This window comes from Carlito syrichta, unplaced genomic scaffold (genome assembly GCF_000164805.1).
Source record: "Carlito syrichta isolate Samal-C Ts95f unplaced genomic scaffold, Tarsius_syrichta-2.0.1 Scaffold302407, whole genome shotgun sequence".
In the NCBI taxonomy this organism is placed as follows: Eukaryota; Metazoa; Chordata; class Mammalia; order Primates; family Tarsiidae; genus Carlito; species Carlito syrichta.
The window spans coordinates 85104-109985 of record NW_007246503.1 but is presented as its reverse complement, the minus strand read 5'-3'; the positions used below and the strand labels follow the sequence as shown (position 1 = coordinate 109985).

General features: G+C 44.0%; 2 protein-coding genes across 3 annotated transcripts in view; both read left to right on the top strand.

Annotated features, from left to right (window-relative positions):
- On the top strand, positions 1-21031 carry HTATIP2 (HIV-1 Tat interactive protein 2). 2 transcript variants are annotated; one of them, XM_008056594.2, is made up of 6 exons: positions 10-14; positions 173-406; positions 2111-2218; positions 12279-12416; positions 18880-18941; positions 20209-21031. In XM_008056594.2, the coding sequence occupies exons 2-6, from the start codon at positions 212-214 to the stop codon at positions 20432-20434; spliced, it is 729 nt and encodes a 242-aa protein (XP_008054785.1). In that variant the 5' UTR covers positions 10-14; positions 173-211; the 3' UTR covers positions 20435-21031. The 2 variants fall into 2 exon arrangements, with proteins under 2 accessions (XP_021567291.1, XP_008054785.1); XM_021711616.1 differs by lacking the exon at positions 12279-12416 and having other exon boundaries at positions 1-406; positions 20209-21026.
- A 3734-nt stretch (positions 21032-24765) lies between these two features.
- The window catches only part of PRMT3 (protein arginine methyltransferase 3), a gene marked incomplete at its 3' end in the record, with an annotated part of 78495 nt that continues 78378 nt past the window's right edge, over positions 24766-24882 (top strand). Inside the window, exon 1 of the mRNA XM_008056595.1 lies at positions 24766-24867. Within this exon, the coding sequence (XP_008054786.1) occupies positions 24840-24867 (28 nt within the window). The remainder of the gene's footprint in view (positions 24868-24882) is intronic.

Below are 24882 nucleotides of genomic sequence, written 5' to 3'. Positions count from 1 at the left end.
TCGGGCCCCTGGCGGTGCGTCTGGGTCTCGGGTGCGGGGACGGCCGGCGGGCCACGCCCCGCAGGTGACTCAGCTATTTCCCTGGGTCCCGATTGCGGGGAAGAACAGTCCCTGCCTCCCCAACAGATGAACAGCCCTGGTTCCCCGGGGTGAGGACGCGCGGTCCCTAAAGCATCCTAAGACCGGCACCCGTCGGTGTTATTTCCCCAGCATGGCTGAGACAGAGGCGCTGCCGAAGCTTCGGGAAGACTTCAGGATGCTGAATAAATCCGTCTTTATTCTGGGCGCCAGCGGGGAAACCGGCAGAGTGCTCTTCAAAGAAATCCTGGAACAGAGTCTGTTTTCCAAAGTCACGCTCATTGGCAGGAGGAAGCTCACCTTCGACGAGGAAGCTTATAAAAATGTGGTGGGTATTGGAGCCGAGACTCACATGGTACCCCGAGTGATTCTGCGAGGGGAAAGTGTTTCATGCCTAAAGGCCTGCCAGTGGTGGAGGCAGCCAGAAGCTACCAAAATTTGGCCAGGATTGATCTGTGAGAGGAGCCCCTCTTGGAAGCCCATGCCTGGTATAGGCCCAGGTGGGCCTCCTCTTGCAACCTTGGGCAAAGCTTTTCTCCCCGTCTAGCACCCTTTAAAACTGGGCCTAGGTTGTAATGGGGGTTGGAGAGAGAGAAAAAAGTGCCATCTTCAGGTCCATTCAAAACTGGCTTCTGGAGAGGGCCCTGTGACCTTGACAATTTTCTCGACCGGCTTTTCTTTTTTCTTTTTTGTGTCTACCTATGCACTTTACATTCATGTTTTCAGTGAATCTGAAAACGCTTTGCAGAGTGCAAAGGGTCTAGGCAGTGAAAGGTGGCGTTATTCACTTACAGGAATTTGTCCTGCCTGACTTCCTTGGCTTTATCTGTAAATGGAATATTCCCTTCAGTGTAAGTTATGCTTTCATGGTTAAGGGTATGACACACTAGGCTGCCATCTCATGACAGCCCCCTAGATGTCTGAAGCCTCTGTTTAAGCTGAATTATCTGTGAACTGCAGCAAATTAAACAAGATGATGTCATCCTGAGACACCACAACTACAACTCCAGACTTTGGCCCTACAGGCTTCGTAGGCATAATGTTTCAGATAACAGTCCGTCTAGCAAATAAATGTTCTCGATTCCTCCAGGCCTGTGTTCTGGTCATTCTGTGAATGTCTTTGGTTCATCAGGACTTGTTTGAAACAGACATTTAACTCAGGCTTAGGCAGGTCTTATGTGGTCTTTATAGTCTAGCTTTATGTACTGAGCCAGATATGTATGGTAATTAGATGCTGAAATTGAAATGAGTGGCACGTCTTTTGACCAGGCACTTTGTGAAATCCTAGTTTTCTTCAGCATTGTATGCAATACCAGAAAAATTCTTTTCAAAGAGTTGATGGGAGGGAAGGAGACATTTTATTTGAACTCCCGGCTGATGGGAATTTCTCAAGTGTTCTTTTTTAAATTTTGCAGCGACTTCATAAGGTTAGATGGAGGGTCTTAAATGTGCATGAGGGTTGCAGTGGGTGCTTATTATGTGCAGATCCTGATTCAGAAGTATTGGAGAGGGATGCAGGAATATTCCTTTTTGTCAAGCACCCTCTTCTAGTTCTAATGTTAGGGGTTCTCAGATTGGACTGAAGAAGAGACAATCACCCACGTTTACAGCTGAAGAAAACCATGGCATGTGATCAATAACTTCACCACAATTACATGCCTGCTAAGAGCAGGCCCCAGATTTGAAGCTAGGTCTTCTCTGAGAAGCCAAACACCAACCCCTGCCCCCACATTATACTTCAGTGGTCTCCCCCCGATAAGCGACAGACAGGTCTTTTATTTTTCTGAGGAGAATCTATAATTGAACTTGCCTTTAGAGATCTGGATCACTCCTAGTCCAGTTATATAGACTTATCTGTGCATTGTTGATTTTCGATTCAGGTTCGTTTCTTTTTGGTGGGAGAAAATGGATTTGTAAAAAGGATGTTGGGCAGACCCTTGGGTATGTTCTGTAATTTAGTGTCCAAATCTAGAGGCTTTTTTTTTTTTTTTTTAATAACACAAAGTGATAATGCAACTGTGCCCTTGTCTAGAATCAAGAAGTGGTGGACTTTGAAAAGTTGGATGACTACGCTTCTGCCTTTCAAGGTCACGATGTTGGATTCTGTTGCCTGGGGACCACCAGAAAAAAAGCTGGGGCGGTAAGGAAGCCATGTACCCTTTTCCCTTTTTGCTGACCAAACATGTCAAGGATTCCTTTCTTGTTCACTCTTTTTCTTTGTGCCTGGTGCAGTGCTTAAATGTAAATAAGCTCTAGGCTGGGCTTGGTGGCTCACGCCTATAATCCTAGCACTTTGGGAGGCCAAGTGAGAGGACTGCCTGAGCCCAGGGTTTCGAGACCAGCCTGGGCAACTTGGCGAGACCTCATCTCTACAATAAATAAAAAAATCTGCCAGGTGTGGTGGTGCGTGCCTGTAGTTCCAGCTACTTGGTAGGCTGAGGTGGAAGGATTGCCTGAGCCCAGCAGGTTGAGGCTGAGGTAGCCGTGAGTGTGCCACTGTACTCCAGCCTGGACAATGAAGTGAGACTCTTACTCAGAAAAAAAAAAAGTAAATAAGCTCTTATTGATTCAGGTTCCATATGCCACTCTAACCTTTGCTATTCTTTGAATAGTACTGATAAGTTTGTCTTTCAAAGTAATCCTTGAGTTCAGGCCTGAATGCTGGAGACATCATAAATATTTACATGATGTTGCCTATTACAAATATCGCTGTCACTGCAACCTCTGACTAAGGCAAATCATGGTGTCTGAGTGAAAGTAATTGGCTCATGCTGTTAGCAGTAAGATTCTCCTCCCCTTAATAAATGCTTTAAACCTAAAGCGTTCTTTCTCACTTGAGTGATTTGCTTCAACGTATTTTCACGCCAAGCTTTACACTTCTGGAATAGAACATTAGAACCCAGAGGCACGATTCAGCCAACCTCTAGTGATGACTCAGCCGTCGGCGATGATTCAACCCCAGTGATGATTCAGCCTTCACTGACGCAAAACTGTTTTAGCACACTTTTTATTTTCTTTTTAATGGTGTTCTAAATTGAGTCAGCCCCTGTCCAGAAGTCAGAGTTTACTACACAGCAGTCAGAATTTACTACATGAATTCTGGGCAAATGTTAATGCAGATACATCTTGTTTAATTTATACCCTGACTATAGTTTATTCCTCTGGCAGAATTTACTTGCTGGAGCCAAACGTGTCTATGCAGGACCATGACTCTGCCATGGGGACGCCCCATAGGTTTATAAACCAGGCCCGTGCATCTGAATCATTAGTGGAGCACATAGTTAAGAACTATTAGCTTATACCAACCAAGTAGATAGGATCAGATAATTCTATTGATGAGTCAAGATGTATTTCCGTATTGTCTTCAGTTGTACATATCTGCCTGGGACACAGCTGGGTTTTGGAGTTCTCTGATGGGAATTGTGGATCATGGGGAGGTTTGACTTTCCCGGACATTGGCACATTCTCTCTCCTAGAAAGGGTCACGTCCTGCTTAGCAGCTAGTGCAGCCTTTTCTGTCCCAGGGACAGTCACAAGCAATGTGCCCTCCAAAAGCATTGAAAAACTTTTGTTCCAGGACACTGCAGGTTTCACTATCTGAACTGCCAACCTGGTTTTGGTGGTGACTCAGCAAAACAAAACACTGCATTAGGCATAGAACAGTTGATATTCTTTTCTTTTTAAAAAAAATTTATTTAGAGAAAGCAGGATTTATTGAGAGGACAGAAAACTGCCACAGTGGGAGGGGACCCGAAGGGGTTGCCCCAGAACAGTTGATTTTCATGACAGAAGGTAAATCTCATTATAGGGCATGCCAGGGAAAAGTCAAAATTGCTTCATTGCATTCAAATTGTGTAATACATAATACAACTTTAGTCAGAGGAATTGGGCGTCTTCACTATCCAGAATATAAATATATACATAATATATACAATAAATATATGAAAATATATTAATATATATATTATATAAGATATATATGTATATGTATGGGGGGGTTGGTTCTTCACCTCTCAGGCTACCCAATACCTTGTGTTCTCCTTTGAAGTCAGTTTGGAAAGGTAAAAGAAAATAATTAGTAAATAAAGGAAAAGACTAGAAAGCCAAGTAGACTCAGAAATGAGTTAGGATGAAAATGATTTAAGAAAATAGTGGCAGAAAGTAAGCTGACACTTCCACCAGAAAATATTATTTTCTTTTGTTTTGTGGCTTCTTTTGTTTTTTGGATTGGGTACAATATAAAATTAGGAGTTTGTGATAACTTTAGGCAATTTAAAAGTGATGACAATTCACGAGTGTCTAGGTAACAACAGTTATTGGGAGGCGGGCTGTGGATGTCCAAGCTTACCCCAGGTGGTGTTCAGGGTCTGCAGGCCTCTCTGTAGAAAGGGTTCACTGGGTGCTCAGTAGCAAGCCTCTTGTTCTTCATTAGCTGTTTTGTAACAGGGACACCCTATATTATGCCTCAACAATCTGAGTTTGCAGTAGAGGAACTTCAAGAAATTCAGGGTTTCTGGGTGTCAGGATCCTTTCAGTAGCTAGCTCATTTCCCTATGACTTTCAGTGTATTTGTTTTCTAGGACTGCCTTAACAAAGTACCATAACTTCGGTGGCTTAAGCCAGCAGTTCCCAATGAAAGTGGGCGAGGAGAAATCATCAGGCATTACATTCTCATAAGGAATATGCAACCTAGATCCCTCGTGTGCACAGTTCACAGTAAGGTTCGTGTTCCTATGAGAATCTAATGCCGCAGCTGATCTGACAGAAGACAGAGAGAGCTATGCTCCCAGGCTGCTCACCTCTGACTGTGCTGCCTTGTTCCTAATAAGCCACAGACAGATACTGGTTCACAGTCCCAGGGGTTGGGGACCCCAGCTTAAATAACCAAAATTTATTGTCTTACAGTACTGGAGGCTAGAAGCCGAAGATCAAGGTTGGTTCCTTCTGAGTGCTGTGAGGGGAAAATTTGTTTCAGGGCTCTCTCCTTGACTTGTGGAGGGCTGCCTTCTCTCCATGTCTCTCCACAGGGTGTTTTCCCCATGTGTCTGTGTCAGATCTACATTTCCCCTTTTTGTAAGGACGCTAGTCATATTGGATTGGGAGTCACTGTATTCAGTATGACCTCATCTTAACTAAGTATATCTGCATTGATCCTATTTCCAAATGATGTCAGATTCTGAGGTACTATGGGTTAGGATTTCAACATATGCTTTTGGGGGAGATACAATTCATCCCATAAAATTCAGTCAACCCGGATTTCTGTTGAGATTGGCACTGGGGATAGGTCTATTTGCATTCTTCATCCGATTGGAAGCCCATTTCCTTTAGCAGTAGCTGGCCTTTTCACATTCACAGGCCATAGTCATCTAATCAATGCAAGGGATTCCTGATTTGGCCCTAACCCAGATCTACTGGGTCAGAATCTCTGAGGCTAGAAGCTTGGCATCTGTATTCTCTTTGTTTGTTTTGAATTGGAGTCTCACTCTATCGCCTAGGCTAGAGTGCAGTGGCTGGGCTCAGGCGATTCTTTTGCCTCAACCTTCCAAGTAGCTGGAATAACAGGTATGTGCCACCAGATCCAGCTAATTTCTTGATTTATTGTAGAGATGAGGTCTCGCCAAGTTACCCAGACTGGTCTTGAACCCGTTGGGCTCAGGCCATCTTCTCACCTCAGCCTCCCAAAGTGCTGGGATTATAGGTGTGAGACACCATGCCCACGACATCTGTATTCTTAGCAGATTCCTTGGGAGATTCTGATGCAGCCAAGCTTTCCTTGTTGAACTTGCTTTTGAGAGGCATTGGGATATGTTAATACTCTTCACTTGCTGGTTTTCCAGGTATTGTGGTGTTAGTTATCCTCACCTTGCTTTAGTAAATGAATAAAATGTATGCTAGTGAAGATTGCAAGAGCCTTTGAAAACCAGATCTTCATTGGCCTGGAACAAAGAGCAAAAACCAAAGATGCCCCTGAGAATTATGGATTTCTTCTTATTTGTATGAAGAGAATGGTTTGGTTAGTGAGTCTAAGGTGGTTTGAAGTGGTCCCACCTCTTCATTTGCTACTCACCTGTTGGTAGACTATAGCACGCAGTCCAGTTCCTTGGATTCTATTGAATGGATGATGTCATTAATGTTGATTAATGCAGCCTTTGTAACATTAATTAGGCATTATTAGAATTTTATGGCTTCTGATTCTAGTGATCTGTTCTTCTAATTCAGAGGCTTGTATACTGTAGCTCGCGGGCCAAATGTAGCCTGCAGGCTACAGTATAGCTTATGTACTAAGAATATTTTCATATTTTTAAATGGCTAAGAAATTCAGAACAATAACATGTCATGCCATGTGATGATATAAGGAATTCAAGTTTTAGTGTCATTTTGCCATTACAAAATGGGCAAAAGATATGAACAGACACTTCTCAAAAGACATATGAGTGACCAACAGATACGTGAAGAAATGTTCAACCTCACTAGTCATCAAGGAGATGCAAATTAAAACTACACTGAGATACCACCTAACTCCAGTCAGAAAGGCCATTATCAATAACAAAAAATAAAAGATGCTGGAGAGGATGTGGTGAAAAGGGAATACTTCTACACTGTTGGTAGGAGTGTAAACTAGTACAGCCTCTGTGGAAATCAGTGTGGTGATTGCTAAAAGCTCTAAAAATCGACCTTCCATATGACCCAGCAATCCCCCTACTGGGAATATACCCTGAAGAACTCAAATCACTCTTAAAAAAGATACTTGCACACGTATATTTATTGCAGCATTGTTCACTATAGCAAGATCATGGAACCATGCTGCCCATCAAAAGAGGACTGGATTTTAAAAATGTGGTACATATACACAATGGAATATTACACGACCATAACAAAGAATAAAATCATGAATTTCACAGTTACCTGGATGGAATTAGAGTTTATAATACTGAGTATCTCTCACAGAAACAAACATCTGAGCATCACATGTTCTCACTCATAAGTGAACCTTAAACAACTACCATAATACTATAAGAAAAGAATTGACAATGGTGGGAAACTATGGGGGGTAGGGACAGGGAGGGGAAGGGAGGTGAGGTTAACGGTATTCAATATCTGTCTGGGGAAAGGGGGGCACATCTCATCAACAAGGGTACCTACACAATGAATATTTGTATACCTAACCCTTAACTGTACCCCACAACTTTAAAATAAAAAATATATATTAAAAAAATAAAATAATGGTATTTTTAAAAGTGTTATTAGGATGCAACCATGCTCATTACTTTGTGTATTCTCTTTGGTTGCTTTTGTGCTATAATAAGGGTAGAGCTGACCAGGTGTAGTGGCTCAGCCTGTGATCCCAGCACTTGGGAGGCCAAGGTGAGAGGATTGCCTGAGCCCATGGGTTCGAGACCAGTCTGGGCAACTTGGCGAGACCTTATTTCTACAATAAATCAAGAAATTAGCTGGGCCTGGTGGTGCTGGTAGCCAGGCATGGTAACGTGTGCCTGTAGTTCCGGCTACTTGGAAGACTGAGGCAGAAGGATTGCCTGAGCCCAGCAGGTCGAGGCTGCGGTAGCTCTGAGCGTGCCACTGCACTCCTGCCTAAGTTACAGAGTGAGACTCTGATTTTTTTAAAAAAGGTAGAGCTGTGTGGTTGTAACAGAGTCCTGCAAAGCTGAAAATATTTACAGTCTAATCCTTTACAAGAAAAGTTTGCCCTCTTCTGTTCTGATTGCTACTGTTTTATGTGATGTCTAGGAGGGGGCTTGTGAAGTGGTGAGGTCCTGGCTGGCTCAAGGTGGATCACAGGCACTGTTTGGCTACCAAGTAGCTGTAGAGCTTATGGTCTGCTGTTTAACCTCGGGGAGCGTGGCTTCCTTGTCTGCCTGAAAGGGAGGTGACCACTGAATCCCCTTCCAACTGCAGAATTCTTTGACTTTACAAAATGCAGAGAAAAGAATGCCCTAAATGGGAAAAAAAAATGAACATAGAGATTGACCCTGGAATCTTCAGTTTCTGTTGATTTTACTTTTCTATCCAGAGCTCTTTCTCTAACCAAGGTCTTTCTCCCGCCACTGTACATCAAATCTAGAAATGCCCTCTAGGACACAAACAAAGGAGACCTCAGATTATTCCATTTGGTATTTGTCAGCATCTTTGTTTTCGGGTCTAATTTATTGGGTCAGCTTGAAAAGGGAGTGAAAGAGAAGGAACATGAAGCAGAAATAGGGCTGAGTGGAACTTTTACAGAACGATCAATCCTTCCTTCTTGGAAAAGGATCCCCACGACTCACTTTTAATTAATTAATTTTTTAGATACAGGGTCTTGCTATGTTGCCCAAGCTGGACTAAAACTCCTGGACTCAAGTGATCTTCCCACCTCAGCCTCCTGAGTAGCTGGGACCACAGTCTACTGTGCCTGGCCCCTTACCTTCTTCAGTCATTCAGACAGGCTCTTCTGTCCTATCAGAGAGCACTGAAATACCTTGGTATGATGAGTTCTAGTTTTCAAGCATTGGTGAAAAAGATGAGAAAAAATACTTTTTAGCTTTGTATTTTAATAAGACTTGAAATAAGAGCAGTTGGAGACTTTATTTCCCTTGGTGTTTATGGAGCTTATGAGGATATCCCTACTGAGATGACTGTGTTTATTCTTTCAAGTGCGTGCTGGGAAAGGACATTTATATTGAGAACTTAACTAGTTTCTTTTTCTAGAAGGATCTGATTCCTAGCTTAGAGTAGGACACACTTACTATGGAATCGTAAAGACACAATGGTATAATGGACTTAATACTCTCAAAGGATGTGTCTGTCTTTTCTCTTGCCATATGTTAAGGGAAAATAATTATGGTTTTTCCAAAAATTGTGTTACTGGAATATGAAGTAGCTTGTTTTAGTTAGCTTTTTTATTCCTTAATATGAGCTGTTGGAGAACGAGAAAGGGTATGAATGAGATTTTAAAGGTAGCTCCTTCAGTCTATACGTGGAATCTTCCTCCCTCTAAAGAAAATTGGTGTGTGTTGATATCTCCTAGTCAGTCACCAGGACCCATACTTAAGTTTGATTTTTAAGTCTTTGAAAGCTGTTGACCCTTTTGCTTTTGAGTTAATTCACTAGCTAAAAGGCCACGCCATCAGGGTGACGGAAGTGAAATTCAAAATTTAGTGGGCTTGGAAAACGCTTATTTATAATAAGCTTGAGGGCTCAGAGGATTTGTGAAATCGTTTTGGATTAACAGCCATTGATTGCTAATAAAACAATATTTAGCTTTGTCCAGAGAACAGCAACAGAGAAAGGTATGGGCACCTTGTCAACAGGGCCCATTGAGCAGGGATGATGGGCTGAGTGTGGGGGTCTCTGCAACAGCGTGGGTGCTCGTCCTTCAAGGAGCGGTTGTCAGTTGTTAGCGAGGCGGGTGAAAGGAAGGACGCCAGAGTCTGATGGCTGGGGTGGTATTGATGTGCCTTAGCTGACTAATCAGATTGAAAAAGTCCCATGGTATTTATGTCACTTTAATTTTCATCAAACAATTGGAGACGACAGCACTCTATTAAGGAGAGGTTGATCCAGAACTAAAGCCAAATAAATTAGGGTCTCAGTTTAATCAAATTATCCCTTTACTGGGCTCTGGATTAAGTGAGAGAGACAGCGTCAGTCTGGAGACTTGTGATTGGCTGAATCTTTCCCTTATTTTTAAAGAAGCTGATGAAAGAAAAAGCATTTTAACAGAGAACTATAATAATCCTTCCAAGCAATCATGCTAAAACAACAACAGAATGGAATTTATTTCACTAGTCAGCTGTGTAATTTTATTGTGAATAACGTATCTGTTATTATGATCAGAGTTCTGGTGAATTATAGGAAGGGTAAGAAATAGACGTGGAAGAGAAATTCAGTATTTTAGAACGTTTCTACATAGTTTTGGGTTGCTTTTCTTGGCACTCTTTCAGCACATCTAAAATCTTAATTTGGAGAATTGCTCTGAGGATAATCACCTCTCTCTCAGGATGTGCTGAGTATTAAAGTTGTTTTGTTTTACACTGATTTTAAAAAGCAACAATATGAATTTGAGGCAGTGAGTAGGACAGGTTGGCAAGTCATTTGTTTAGGATCCAGCGTCAGAGTATACAACACAAAAGAGGATGGTGATGACTCATGGGTAAAAAGTTTACATTACCTACAAACTAAAATAAAAAAAGTAAGGCAGAAAAAAACTAAGGTAGAAAGTAAGGCAAAAGAAAAAAAATACCAAATACACACACACACACACACACACACACACACACACACGCACGCACACTCATGCACACACACACACACTGCTGTGCAGGTAGTAGATATAGTTAAAAATATTCTCGTGGCCATGTGTGGTGGCTCATGCATGTAATCACAGCACTTAGGGAGACTGAGGTGAGAGGATTTCTTGAGCCCAGGAGTTTGAGACCAGCCTTCACAATATAAGGAGAGCTCGTCTTGAGGAAAAATAAAAAAAATTAGCCAGGAGTGGTGGCATGTACCTGTAGTCCCAGCTACTTAGGAGGCTGAAGTGGAAGGATTGCCTGAGCCCAGGAGGTTAAGGCTGTGGTGAGCCATGATCATGCCACTGTATTCCAGCCTGGGTGACAGAGTAAGACTCCAACTTAAAAAAAAAAAAAGGAGGGGCAAGAGATTATTTTGTATTACCCAGGTGGGCCTATTCCATAAAAGTGGAAGAGGGGAAGCAGAAAAGGAGACTGGAGCGATGCAGTGTGAAAAGGGCTCCTCCACTTAAGGGTAAGGGGACTGGCCGTGAACCAAGAAATGGGAATGGCCTGTGGAGGGTGGAAAAGGTAAGGAAGTAGGTTCTCCACTGCAGTTCCCAGAAGGGAAGGCAGCCCTGTGGACACCTTGATGTTATCTCAGTGAAACCCATGTGAGACTTGTAACCTGTAGAACTGCAAGATGATACATTCGTGTTGTTTTAAGCTGCTAAGTTACAGGAGCAATAGAAAACAAATATAGAATTCAATTTTAAAACAACAAAAATTTTAAAACTTTGTATTGAAGTACACCATGAAAGAAAAGTAAACATATTTTAAGCATAGAGCATAATAAACTTTCATAAATCGAACATCCTCTACCACCCGTTCCCAAATCAAGAAATAGAATGTCGCCATTACCCTCAGAGCCTCCTTGTCCTCCTTCACACTCACAAGTATATTTTTATTTTATTATTATTTTTTTGAGTTGGAGTCTCACTGTGTTGTCCAGGCTGGAGAACAGTGGCACGATCATGGTTCACCACAGCCTTGATCCCCTGGGCTCAAGCAGTCGTCCCTCCTCGACCTCCCAAAGTGCTAGTATTACAGGTGAGAGCCACTGTGCCTGGCCTGTCTCCTTATTTTTTTATTTTTTATTTTTGAGTTGGAGTCTCACTCTATTGCCCAGGCTGGAGTGCAGTGGAACTCTCACAGCCACCCCAGTGTTGACCTCCTGGGCTCAGGCGATCCTTCTACCTTGGACTTCCAAGTAGCTGGAACTACAGGTGTGTGCTACCACACCCAGCTAATTTTTTATATATTGTAGAGACAAGATCTCACCTTGGTGCCCAGGCGGTTCTCGATCCTGCAGGGTCAGGCAATCCTCTCGCCTCAGTCTCCCGAAGTGCTGGGATTACAGGCTTGAGCCACCACACCCAACCAAGAATGCATTCTTTACCAGTATGTAAGGTTTGTTGAAAGGCATACACAAAAATTGGAAATTAAATAGACTTTGTGCACTTAGTGCCTGTGGAGTGTCCTCAGCCATGCTTTGCAACCCTACCATGTTAAGGTTGATACAGGAAAAAAAAGAAAAGAAAAGTAAAACACAGAGTGGGTTGTAAGTCGTAAAGTTATTAAAAGACAAAGAAATGTGAGACTAAAAGTAGTCTCCCAGCCTGATCTTACTGTTCCCTTTGCTCCTGGCCGATTTGTTTGGTGTCTGTGTTTCAATGTCATCACCTTATTTTTTCAGTATAGTCTGGCCTTGCTGCTAAAACTGGTATGTCTATTCAGAGTACAGCACTTGGAGCCTTTCCCAGGGCTAAGCCTGACTTTCAAGCATTGCTTGGATGCATTTTATTTAGATCCCCATCCTCCTAGGCCTTCCAGTCTGCCACCCAAGCCAAGTAGTAATCTTTAAGATGAACTTGCAGCTTTTTGGAAATAATTCATATCTTTTTTCCTTCTCAGGAGGGATTTGTTCGTGTTGACCGCGATTATGTACTGAAGTCTGCAGAGCTGGCAAAAGCTGGAGGGTGCAAACACTTTAACTTGCTGTCCTCTAGAGGGGCTGACAAGTCGAGCAGTTTTTTATACCTACAAGTTAAGGTTTGTGCATGTTTCCATCTTTCATACACTTTGGAGGATGCTGGCTAATTGACAGTACTAAACTGATGTTAAAGATAATTTCCAGTGTCTTCCTCCCTGTTAATTATTCAGCAGTCATTGGAGTGCCATGCGGCATCTCTGGGCGAGAATGTCAGCATGGCACCTTAGCAATGGAAGACTTGGAGGCGTGATTCTTAACTTTTCTCTCAGTTTCCTTAATGGCTGAGAGGAAGGAGCTTTTATTTCTCTGGGGACTTGGGAACATCTAGCCTGAAGTAGTTGGCTAGTTATAAACTTGACTTTCCTAAAAGGCTTGTGTTGTATCTTTAAGCAAATTTATGCAAGTATTGCTATTCTCAGTACTATACATATACCTGTTTATTTTAATTTTTTTAAAAGTTCTGTTAACTTACCTTCAAGTTTAATTGATGCTACAGAAAGAGAGGCCATAACTTTGTCTTTATGTACTTTCTGATGAATCCCCTGGTGCCCCCAGTTTAAGAAAGAGAGCCTGGGGGCGGGGCTCAGACTGGGGTCTGGGCAGAACCTGGGTGAGAAAGGGAGGCCTTGGAGCTGCCCCAGGAGGGCTCCGAGGCTCCACAGGGTAACAGGGTAAAGGACACAGTAGTGGGACAAGTCCAGGACCTGAGGGAATGGAGTGGTTAGATGGTACTTGGGTGCCCATTAGGGGTTTAGGGCATGAGAAAATAATTTACCTGGGGGAGAAAAGTCTAGTTATGCCTGGAAAGAATTAGGGCAGTTAGAAGGGTCTTGGTGTGAGATGGTATTAGGAAATAGATATCACTAAGGGAGAGATTTAGAACTAAGGTAATGTTCTAGGTGTGAGGGATGGGGTTAAATTAATGTGAAGAGGCATTAAACCAATGTATTGGAGGGTTGGATATCCCTGGAATGTGTTGAGAGGAGTCTTTGCACAAAGAAGGGTTATGTTAATAAAGTGAAAAGGGTAGCCGGGATTGGTGACTCAGCCTGTAATCCTGCGCCTTTGGGAGGCCGAGGTGAGTGGATTACCTGAGCCCGCAGGTTCGAGACCCACCTGGGCAACTTGGCGAGACCTTATTTCTACAATGAATCAAAAAATTAGCTGGATGTGGTAGCACGCGTCTGTAATTCCGACTACTTGGAAGGCTGAGGGGGAAGGATCGCTGGAGCCCAGCGGGTAGAGGCTGCGGTGACCGGGAGCAGCCACTGCACTCCAGTCTGGGCAAAGGAGTGAAACTCCAACTCAAAAAAAAAAAAAAAAGTGAAAAGGGTGTCTGGGTGTCCCTAGAATGTGTTACGGGGAGTTCGTTTTTTGTTTTTGTTTTTTTAAGCATAGGTAATAGGCCAAGGTGAAGTTAGGATTTGGGTATCCTTAGGGACTGGGTGAGGGGAGTAGAGTATGGAGATCTGTGTGCTAAGGGTGGGAGTGTCTGGTAGGCTAATAAGAAGTTGGGAGTCTGGGTCTCTCCAGAGTAGTAGGCTGGTGAGAGGGGTTTGGGTGTGAGGAAGAGGGTTTGTCTACTGAATTAGGGTGGTGGTGGGGGTTCTGCGTGAGATAGGGAGTCTGAGTATCCCTAAGGGGATTTGGGCAGTGGGAGAGGTTTATGTGAAAGGGGCTTAAGCTATTGTGATGGGTAGTCTGATGTCCTTGGACTGGGTTAGTGTGTGGGGATCTTTTTGCAAAGAACAGTTAAGTTGATATGAAAAAGGGGTCTGAGTATCCCTGGAATGGGTTAGGGTAGAATTGAGTCTTTTTGCAAACAAGAAAAGATGAGGTTAATAATGAGAAGGAGCATCTGGGTATCCCTGGAATGGGTTAGGGTATGTGGGTATGTGGGTATGTATGGAAGGATTAAAGTCCATGTGAGGAAGGTACCTTGGCATCCCTGTCATGGGTTACAATGGGCTTTTTTGCAAAGAGAGGCTTAGGTTATAAAGAGAGGGTGTGGGTACCCCTGAATAAGTTAGGATGGCTGTGTATGAAGAAGAGGACTTTAAGTCAACGTGAAGAGAGGATCTGGGTATCCCAGAGGGGATTAGAATCGAAGATTATGTCTTGGTACACAGAAGAAGTGACTAATGTGGAGAATATCTAGATACCTGGAGGCATGAGTTAGGGTAGTGGGAAGGGTCTGGGTCTGCTAGGTAGGGGGTTAGGTTTGTGGGAGAGGGGCTTGATTTGAAGAGGAGGCTAAATAAAGAGGGGGCCTGGGTAAAACCAGGAAGTGGCTATGGTGGGGAAAGTTTGGTTGTGTCAACAATGTGAGAAAATTCGATTGGGGTAAAGGGATAGTTTGATGTGAGGAATTTGGGCACTAGAGGAGAATTAGTGGGCATTAGAGGTTGTGCATAAGGGAGAGGGGTCATACCATGTAAGGGTGCCAAAAGTGGAATGGCAGGGCATTGGGATAGTTTGAGTAGTATGGGTGTAAAAAAATAAAGGAGAAAGGAAGGAAGGAAAGGAAGGGAAGGGAGGAAGGAAGGAAGGAAGGAAGGAAGGAAGGAAGGAAGGAAGGAAGGAAGGAAGGAAGGAAGCCTTAGGGTCTCAGCCAAACTTTCCCAGTGTGAAATCCTTTTACAGAAGTTCATGCAGCTTCTGCTTAAATTCCTTCAGCACTAGAGCAGTTACTATCTCATTAGCCAACTTTATTTTTGGTCAGATGCATTTGATAAAAATCCTCACCTTGAGGTGAAATCTATTGCTATAGAAATGTTAATTGTTATCAGTTCTGCCTTTTAAAATAAGAGATACAAGCCCAATCCTTCTCTGGCATTGTAGTCTCTAAGATATTTGGAGATTATGGCTGCCTTAATGGTATTTTTCCCAGGCATAGCACCTTTAAGTCCTTGCACCATTTTTTATTGGTTTCTATTCCTAGCTCCTTCATCACCCTGGTCACTTTGCTGAGGGTGAGCTTTCCAATGATGTCACACCGGAACTGCAGTGGGATTACTACCCTTCATACTCTGGGCAGTTTTTTTTTTTTAATGAGATTTAAGATTGTTCCCATTTTAGTAAACGTCTTTATCATTTTGCTGGCACATGATCAAGTTGTGATAATGAAAAGTTCTAGTTCTGGCTTATAGCAGAGCCATCTCTTGCCTATGCTAAAATAGTATTTTGTACCAGGTAAAGATCAGTGAGCCACCAGTGAAGTTAAATCAAGAATGGAATAGTTTCAGTTTAATTGTTAGAGTTTAGAACAATTCTTAAAAGGAAAAAAATCTGTTTTTCAAACTACTTATACATGTAGGTTCTGGCAAAAGTTATCAAATAGGATTTTTGCTTTCATTACCAAGATAAACATTTGTACCTTTTAGGAAAGAAAATATATATACAATATTTCCTCATCTGTAAAGATAAAGGTGCTACTCCTGCTCATCTTGTTATAATAATGGTTCAACCAGATTTAAAAAATAATAATAACTAACATTGATTGAGTCAGGTGGTGTTCTGAGGACTTTCATATGCATTTGTGTGGAAACTGAGGCACCATGATATTAAGATCACCAGTCGTTACGTAGCAAAACTGGGACTTGAACCCAGGCAGTCTGAGTCCAGGGCCTGTGCTGCCAGCTCCTATGTAGTGAATAGGCTTTGTCACTAAGACATACAAGAGCACCCAGCACAGCACCTGGACCATGACAGGGCCGCAGCAAATGGTCAGTAAAATGGAAAGAGACCTGTGTTCATTGAAGTTGACCTCTCTTGCCTGCAACATGAGATTATCAATTAGATTGATTAAAAGGACAGAAACAACAACCAAATGGGCCATCTCAGAATAATGCTGAACAATACATAATTACTTCTAGAATTTGGAAAGATGATCTTCCTGAATACTCCTTCAGCTACTGTGTGTAGCATTCCCAGCATTTATTGCTTATGGCTCACATCCTTCTTGTGTGTGAACTCTTCTCTCCCACCCAATTTTAGAAACTCCTTTATTCTTTAGGAACATGTATTCTCCTCGGTGAAATTTAAAGTTACATTCATGGTGGGCCAGCTCTGGGAGGCCTGGATCAATCACATACCTTTACTGACACCCTGCTGATGCTGAGGCAAGTGTTGGGGTGTGGATCCCAGAGTCCTGGATGGGCCTGTGTTCTCTGTTCTCTGTGTCTAAGAGCGTTGGGGAAGGTACACTTTCCAGAGGATGTGATATTTTATTACTGAGTATCGTCCTTGACCTCACAGCATTTTTAATCTGCTTACATCGTGGGGTTGTCAGGGATATCCTCAAGTTTGGTAATTCACAGGAAGGCTTCCCAGGACTCAGCTTATAGTCATATTCATAGCTGTGATTTATCACAATGAAAGGATATTAAGTCAAATCAGTGAAGTGGAAAGGCATGTGGAGTGAAGTCTGGAGAAAAGTACAAGCTTCCGAGAGGCCTCTCCCAGTGGAGCTTACTCAGGATGTGCTTAATTTCTCCATTAATGGATGATGCCTACCAGAGAAACTCGCATGAGCCTTGGAGTCCAGGGTTTTTATAGGCGTCAGTCATGTAGGCACCCTTGGCTTAGCAAAAATCGCAGACCTGCAGAAGAAAAGCAGGTGTTCAGCAAACAGTTTAGGAACAGTAAACTACCCTTACCAGTTAGGGAATGGTGGAACACTCCCTCAGTCCAAATTTTCAAGCACAAGCTAGGGATCAACCTTGCAAGCAGGCCTTCCTAAGGATAGCTGTCTCAGCCTGCTCTGTCAACTGTTTTATGCACATTGCTAATAGAGACAAAACACATCTTTATAAAAAAGCAAGCAAGGTATGGCCAATACAAACTGCATATGAATGTTTATAGAGGCATTATTCTTAATAGTCAAAGTGTGGAAACAACCCAGATGTCCAAATGAATATTGTTCAGCTATAAAAATGATACCGCCAGGCATGGTGGCTCATGCATCTAATCTCAGCACTTTGGGAGGCCAAGGTGGGAGGATTGATTGATGCCAGAAGTTCAAGACCAGCTTGGGCAACACAGTGAGACCCCCATCTCTATAAAAAATGAAAAAATAAATTTAAAAACTTAGCCAGGCATAGTGGCATCTACCTGTAGTCCCAGCTACTTGGATGGCTGAGGAGGGAGGATTGCTTGAGCCCAGGAGTGCAAGGCTACAGTGATCTATGATCTTGGCACTGTACTCTAGTTTGGGTGACAGACCAAGACCCTGATTCTTAAAAAATAATAAAATGAAATAGAATGATACATATTACCACGTGGGTGAACCTTGAAAACATTATGCCAAGTAAGAGGGACCAGTCACAGAAGGCCACAAATTGTATGATTTCATTTATATGTTATGTTGAGAACCGGCAAATTTATAGAGACACATGTAGACTAGTGGTTGACTGAGTGTCCGGTGGAGAGGGGACAGGGAGTGACTGTTAATGGCATGGAATTTATTTTTGGAGTAATGAAATGTTTTAAATTTTGATTGTGATGAAGGTTACACAACTCTGTGTAAAGCCACAAACCACTGATAAAATGTTTAAAAATAGCTACCTAAGGCTGGGCATGGTGGCTCATGCCTATAATCTCAGCACTTTGCAAGGCCAAGGTAAGAGGATTACCTGAGCCCACGGGCTCGAGACCAGCCTGGGCAACTTGGTGAAACCTCATCTCTACAATAAGTCAAGAAGTTAGTCGGGCGTTGTGGCATGTGCCTGTAGTTCCAGCTATTTGGAAGGCTGAGGCGGAAAGATCACTTAAGCCCAGCAGGTCAAGGCTGTGGTGGCTGTGAGAGTGCCACTGTACTCCATCCAGGGCAAAAGAGTGAGACTCCAACTCAAAAAAAAAAAAAAAAAATAGCCACCTAAGCTTCTATGTTATGACAGGTTAAAGGCCAAGGAGGAGGAGCGCGTACCTCGTGGGAATGGTAGTTCACAAGGCCTTTGGAGGTGCCTGTGGTCTGAGCCTCTCTGACATTTCAGTTTCTAGAGATGTCTGGTATGAAAATCTGTGGTTTGTTTAACAAATTTGATTTAAAGCATCCTCTAGATGTAATCTCACTGTCTCTTAAAATGTGGGGTTTGTTGTGAAATGAGGAGTATAGTGGGGTGTCTGTGTTTTCTGGCTCGCTGGAACTACCTGTAAACCAAAAAGTTAGTGTCTGCTCACCTGCAACATGAATTCTGAACTAGAAGGAGGACATTCTTTTATGGTTGAGTTAACATATCATTGACTCTCTCTGGACCTGTGTTAATATCAGTAAAGCGAGAGAACTGACTGTGCAGCCATCTGCTCATTCAATGAATGTTTACAAACTCTCTACTATACCTCAAAACTAAATGATTTATTCCTTAACTTCCCAGACTTTTTGGAATCTAAAATGCTAGGTAATATGTACGAGTATTGAGACTTGCAGACACAGATTATCTTCAAAACCAAATTATTCTCTCTTAAGCTTTACATGTATGAGTTGGTCTTGGTTAAATATCGAACTTGTGTTTTTCTTAATAGGGAGAAGTTGAAGCCAGGGTTCAAGAATTAAAGTTTGATCGTTACTCTGTATTTAGGCCTGGGTAAGTACAGTATTCATGCTGTCTGAGGGTACACCACTGTCAGTTAGTCCCTAGAAGCTGGTTTCTCATTTGAGAGGGTGACAGCTAAAATATATAAGACATGAGAGGCTGACTGAGGTGGATATCTTCTCTGAAGGGCATGCCTTGCTGGACTCAAAAGTTCGGAACTTCCTGAATAGCATTTGCTGTCTTTAAAAAAAATCCTTAGGGCTGGGTGCCGTGGCTCATGCCTGTAATCCCAGTACTTTGGGAGGCTGAAATGGGAGGATTACTTGAGCCCAGGAGTTTGAGACTAGCCTGGGCAGCACAGCAAGGCCTTGTCTCTAATAAAAATTTTTAAAAATAGCCAGGTATGGTGGCATATGTCTGTACTCTCAGCTACTCGAGAGGTTGAGATGGGAGGATCAAGTGAGTCCAGGAGGTCAAGGCTGCAGTGAGCCAGGACTGCACCACTGCACACCGACCTGCAATATAGAGTGAGACCATCTCAAAAAAAGAAAATTCTCTTCATGTACCAAATAAAATCTTATATCCACTGTATTACTAGTTTGCTCAGTCGCTGTAACACAATACCACAGATTTGGTGGCTTAAACAACAAAAATGTATTTTCTCACAGTCTGGAGGTTGTAAGTCCCAGATCAAGGTACCATCAGGTTGGTGTCTGGTGAGGCCTCTCTTCTTGCCTGGCAGATGGCCTTTCTTTTGTATGTGTGCAGAGAGATCCCTGATGTCTCTTCCTTCTACAGTGATGCCAGCCATATTGGTTTAGTCCCGTCCCATCTTTATGACCTCACTTAACCTTAATTAGCTGGCTGGGCACAGTGGCTCACACCTGTAATCCCAGCACTTTGGGAGGCCTAAGCAGGAGGATTGCTTGAGCCCAGGGGTTTGAGACCAGCCTGGGCAACATAGCGAGACCTCATCTCTACAAAAAATAAAAATAAAAAAATTAGCTGGGCATGGCAGCATGTGCCTGTAGTCCCAGCTACTCAGGAGGCTGAGGTAGAAGGACTGCCTGAGCCCAGGAGGATGAGACTGCAGTGAGCCGTGATTGTGCAGACTGCAGTGAGCCGTGATTGTGCCACTGCACTCCAGTCTAGGCAACAGAGTGAAACCTTGACTCAAACAAACACAAAAAAATCTTAATTACCTTCCTAAAGGCTCTATCTCCAAATTCAGACACAACATATGGCTTTTGAGGGGATACAGTTTGGTCCATAATCTTAATTCTGAATGCAGTTCACCATCTCTTCTTTTTCTCTTTAGAGTTCTGTTATGTGATAGGCAAGAATCTCGCCCAAGTGAATGGTTAGTTCGCAAGTTCTTTGGCTCCTTACCAGAATCTTGGGCCAGTGGGCACTCTGTGCCCGTGGCAACTGTGGTTAGAGCAATGCTGAACAACGCAGTGAGACCAAGCAACATGAAGACAGAACTTCTAGAGAACAAGGCCATCCATGACCTGGGGAAGGCCGATGGTGCTCTCAAGCCATGACCACACTGGAGAAATGCATTTTATTGGAAGCCTTAACACTCACCACCAAACTGGTAATTTCAGAGTCTAAAACATCAGCATGCTTTAACTTTGTTGTTCACTATTCTCAGCCACTCAGATCCCAACAAGAAATGATTGTGCCCTGTGTCATTGGTTCAGAGCCTGCTCATACAGACAGGTCACCCAGGGAGCTTTTGAAAAATAAAGGTTCATAGGCCCTGTCTCAAACCTTCTGAATCATAATTTCTGGGGTATGGGCACAGGAATCTTTAGTTTTCTTTTGTTTACACAATCTCCCCACTGCCCCTCCATGGTTCTGATGCCACTGCTTGGGAGGCTGGCTTTGAAACTCTTGTCTGTAGAGTCACAGCAGCAGTGAAAATATTATGTTCTGTGGAAATGTTCTAAAATGTTCTCTGTTCTAAAATTGTTGACATTCATGTCTCTGAGTTACAAAAGTGCTAATTAGTTACATGTAGTTGTGTCAGTAAACACTGTGCCTTTACTACTTCTTTAGAATATATAATAGAAGTTATGTAACTAAGTTCATATAATTCAGAGGACAACTAAATAAAGGAATAAAAATAAACAACTCCTGGGTATCTCTCAGATTGTTTGAAAATGCCCAGGTATTGGGGTAATATGCAGCGTTTTGGTCAGAGGGATGATATAATAGCAGCTAATATTTATCAAATGCTTGCTAAGTGCCAATCTGAACATGTGTTATCTGTGTTTGAACCTCCAAACCATCCTTATAAAGTAGTACTACCATTATCTTCCTATTGTAGCTAGGAAACCTGAGGCACACTGTAGTCAAGTCCCTCGCCCAAGGGTCCAAAACCGAAGACTTGAAGCTAAGAAATGGCAGAGTCAACCTGATCTCATAGCTGATCTCATAGCTTGTATTTTTAACTACTCTGCAGGAGTAGCTGTATGTTTCCAGGTAGTTCCAGTTAATTGTTAGCATATGTTACAGATGAATAAAATTGAAGTGCTTAGGTTTCTCCTTTGGTCTAGGATGCTTATCACGATGAAAGGGCTCAAGCTGCTGCACTCTAAGCACTAAGGCGAAGGAAGGGAAGATGCAGAAGGAGGGTCTACCAAGAGAAGCACACAATGTTGATTTCCATCATGGAGCAAAGGAGAGTGGGAAGCGTCTTGACATCTGTGCTGGGGAAGCAAGTGATTGGAGAAATTCAGGCAGTTTTCACAAGATCTGCAGTATGTCAAGTACATCCAAGCTTCAGTGAACACTGGGGGATAAAGACCATCCCCTTTAGTTGGGCGTGGATAGCTTTGGAAGGGAGTGGACACTCCTGGTGTGAGTAACCCAGAAAGGAGGCCTACTGTAGGGCAGGGTGGGATCGTCAAATGTGGGCTTAGGAAGGAGATGGAGTCTCTTCCTCCTGCCAGGAAGGGTTCCCTTGGAGCTGAACTTGAAGAGCCTGAGTGTGTTCTGTTGGTAAAAGCCATGGGCTCCAAGAAGTGAGAAAGTCCTTGGGGGTTGGGGGCATACCATAAGCATCTGCTGAGGCCTGTGGGCTCCAAAAACAGTCAGACCCAGTGACCAGCTTTCAGTCATTCTCTCCGGGTTATTTCCTTGCTTACAACCTTCAGGCAAGTCTCATTTAGTATTCTACTCTGGGCTCAGTGGAGAAGTGGGATGACAGAGAAGGGTCTGTGTCCATCTCTGGAGTAGAGAGAAAAGCAGCCCCCTCTTGAGCCTTGCACTGTGATGAGATACGAGCTTCAAGGGACAAGATTCTGGCTTAGTCATCCCTCCAGTCTGGCTGTGACTTATTGTCAACATTTAGTGGCTGGTTACTAAGGAATTTGGCAAGTTTTCCTCCAAATGTTACGCAGAGAGAAAGAATTTATGTTGGAAAGATGAAGGGAAAAGCTGGATGGGTCCAGTCATCATCCTCATTTTGTAGTTGAGGAAATTGAGTGAAAAGTCTAGAACTCATCAATTCATTCAGCAAATGTTCAGTGAGTGCCTCTTGTGTGCCACTGAGCACACAGGCACTGGGGATGCACCAGTGAACAATAAGTCCAACTTAAGGTAGCCAGATGATAGTCTAGCAATGTCCTAGAATGTAAGGGGGCTTCAAAACTATTTGACAGGTTCTATCCTCTAGAAGTTTATGGGCAAAGCAGGCAGGTACACATGCAGAAGAATTTAGCAATAATACAAGGCTTCATTTTTATTCAGTAAATCTATCAAGTATCTACTATGAACCAGACCATGTATTATGTGCCAGAGAAATGAAAGTAAGGAAGCCTGGTGTGACACATGTCTCTAGCCCCAGCTACTCAGGAGGCTGAAGTGGGAGGATCGTTTTGAGCCCAGGAGTTTGAGGCAGTAGTATGCAATATTGTGCCTGTGAATGGCTACTGAACTCCAGTCTGGGCAACATAGTGAGATCCTGTCTCAAAAAAAAAAAAAAAAAAAGAAAAGAGACATGGCCTTTTTAAAAAAGTAAGCAAAAGGTAGATGCTAAGAAAGAAACCAACAAGGTATTCCTGAAGTAACAGCAGAAACTATTTTAGCAGTAGTCTGAGGAGAGCCTTTCTGGTTGAGACCAAAAGGGGGACCTACCCATTTGTAGAGCTTTCGGTGATTAGCAGTAAATAAAAGGTCTGAGGCCGGGTATGGTGGCTCATGCCTGTAATCCCAGCACTTTGGGAAGTGGAGGTGAGAGGATTGCCTGAGCCCAGGGGTCCAACACCAGCCTAGGCAACTTGGTGAGACCTCGTCTCTACAATAAATCAAAAATTAGCCGGGTATGGTGGTGCACTCCTGTAGTTCCAGCTATTTGGAAGGCTGAGGTGGAAGGATCACCTGAGCCCAACAGGTCGAGGCTGCGGTGGCTGTGAGCAGGGCAACAGTGATACTCCGACTCAAAAAAAAAGGCTTGAGGGTGGGATCTGGGTGAAAGGTTGAGTTGGAAAGAGACAGAATTACACAGGGCCTACTAGGCCATGGTTGCTAAGCTAAGTACTGGCCTCTGGGACTAGAGTGTAGGACACTGCCTACCAACATGATTGCTGTCTACTGGCATCTAAGCAAGAGCTCCATAGTTTGAGTGGATGCCAAGAAAGGGAGGAGGTGGCAGGAGACATGGGAATGATTATGTTCCTCCCTACACCATGGTCAGAATGTTACTCTTTAAAGGCCTCTGACAGCATCACTCCCTGCTTTAAACGAACAGTTCACCCATTTCCTGTTGTTTAGGATAAAGTTAACACAAGCACTTTACATGTATTCAGTGATTTTATCCTTACTGTAGTCTTGAGGTTAGTGCAGTCATTATCCTTGTTTTGCAGGTGAGAAAACTGAGGCAGAGCGACCTCATGTAACTTGTCATATAGTTACATAGGGACAGAAGTAGAATTCAAACCCAGTAGGCTGGCTCGACTCCCGTTCTCATTTAGCCCCTTTATTACTTATTTTTTTTTGAGGCAGGGTCTTGCTCTGTCTCCCAGGCTGGAGTGTAGTGGTGTGATTATAGCTCACTGCAGCCTCAAACTCCTGGGCGAGAGCCATCCTCCCACCTCAGCCTCCCAAGACCACAGATACGAGCCACCACACCCGGCTATTTTTACTTTTTGTGGAGCCAGGGTCTCCCAATGTTGCCCAGGCTGGTCTCGAACTCCTGACCTCAAGGGATTCTCCTGCCTCAGCTTCCCAAAGTATTAGCGCTACAGGCATGAGCTACCGTGCCAGACCTCGCTTAACCCTTTAATTAAAGATTAAATCCTTTTGGGAGTTTTGGCCCCTATCTATCTCTAAAGTACACCCACCCAGGCAGTTTCCACCCCAGGAGCTGGGAGTGCAGGAAACAGTGGAGTCCCCAGGCCCTCGCCTGCGATCGGCCTCCTCCGCCACCAGAGGGCGCCATGGCTGGTCGCCGCTCCACTAACCGCTCATCCCCGGAAAAAGGGACGCACAGAGGACACGATGCCGACAGCAAAACCCCTGCGGCGTCTCTCCACCTCTGGGCTCGTGGCCGCGGGCCGGGACCTCCCGCGAAGGCCTGCGGCAGCCCGAGGAAAAAACAGTCACCCGCGGCCTGCGACGCCCAGTCCCGGTGACGGCGCTTCCTTGGGGCGCACTGCGTCGGCCCTGCGGCAAGGGGAGGCGGAGCCAGGTTCTCGCCCCGCCCACTGGCCTCACGTGACACACCGCGCGTGGAAGCCGGAAGCTCTCGCTCGCCAGCGCGCGCGCCCCCGCGTCTCCAGGCGTCCGCGCGGCTCCCCGAGCCCGGGCCTTGCTTCGGGCTCGCGGTTGTGCCAGTTCCTGGGACAGGCCCAAAGAGCTTGGTGGCGGTCGCGCGTGCACGCGCCGCCCAGCCTGGTCTCCGCCCCCAGGCGCGCCGAGCTCCCGGGTTCCCAGCACCACACCATGTGCTCGTTAGCGCCAGGCGCCACCGGTGGGTACTCCGGGC

Excerpts from the sequence above, each read along its gene's own strand:
- HTATIP2 (XM_008056594.2), top strand. The coding sequence starts at position 212 with ATGGCTGAGACAGAGGCGCTGCCGAAGCTTCGGGAAGACTTCAGGATG. Across the intron at positions 2,219-12,278 it reads CCAGAAAAAAAGCTGGGGCG|GAGGGATTTGTTCGTGTTGA; the intron begins GTAAGGAAGCCA and ends TTTCCTTCTCAG. Across the intron at positions 18,942-20,208 it reads TACTCTGTATTTAGGCCTGG|AGTTCTGTTATGTGATAGGC; the intron begins GTAAGTACAGTA and ends TTTTCTCTTTAG.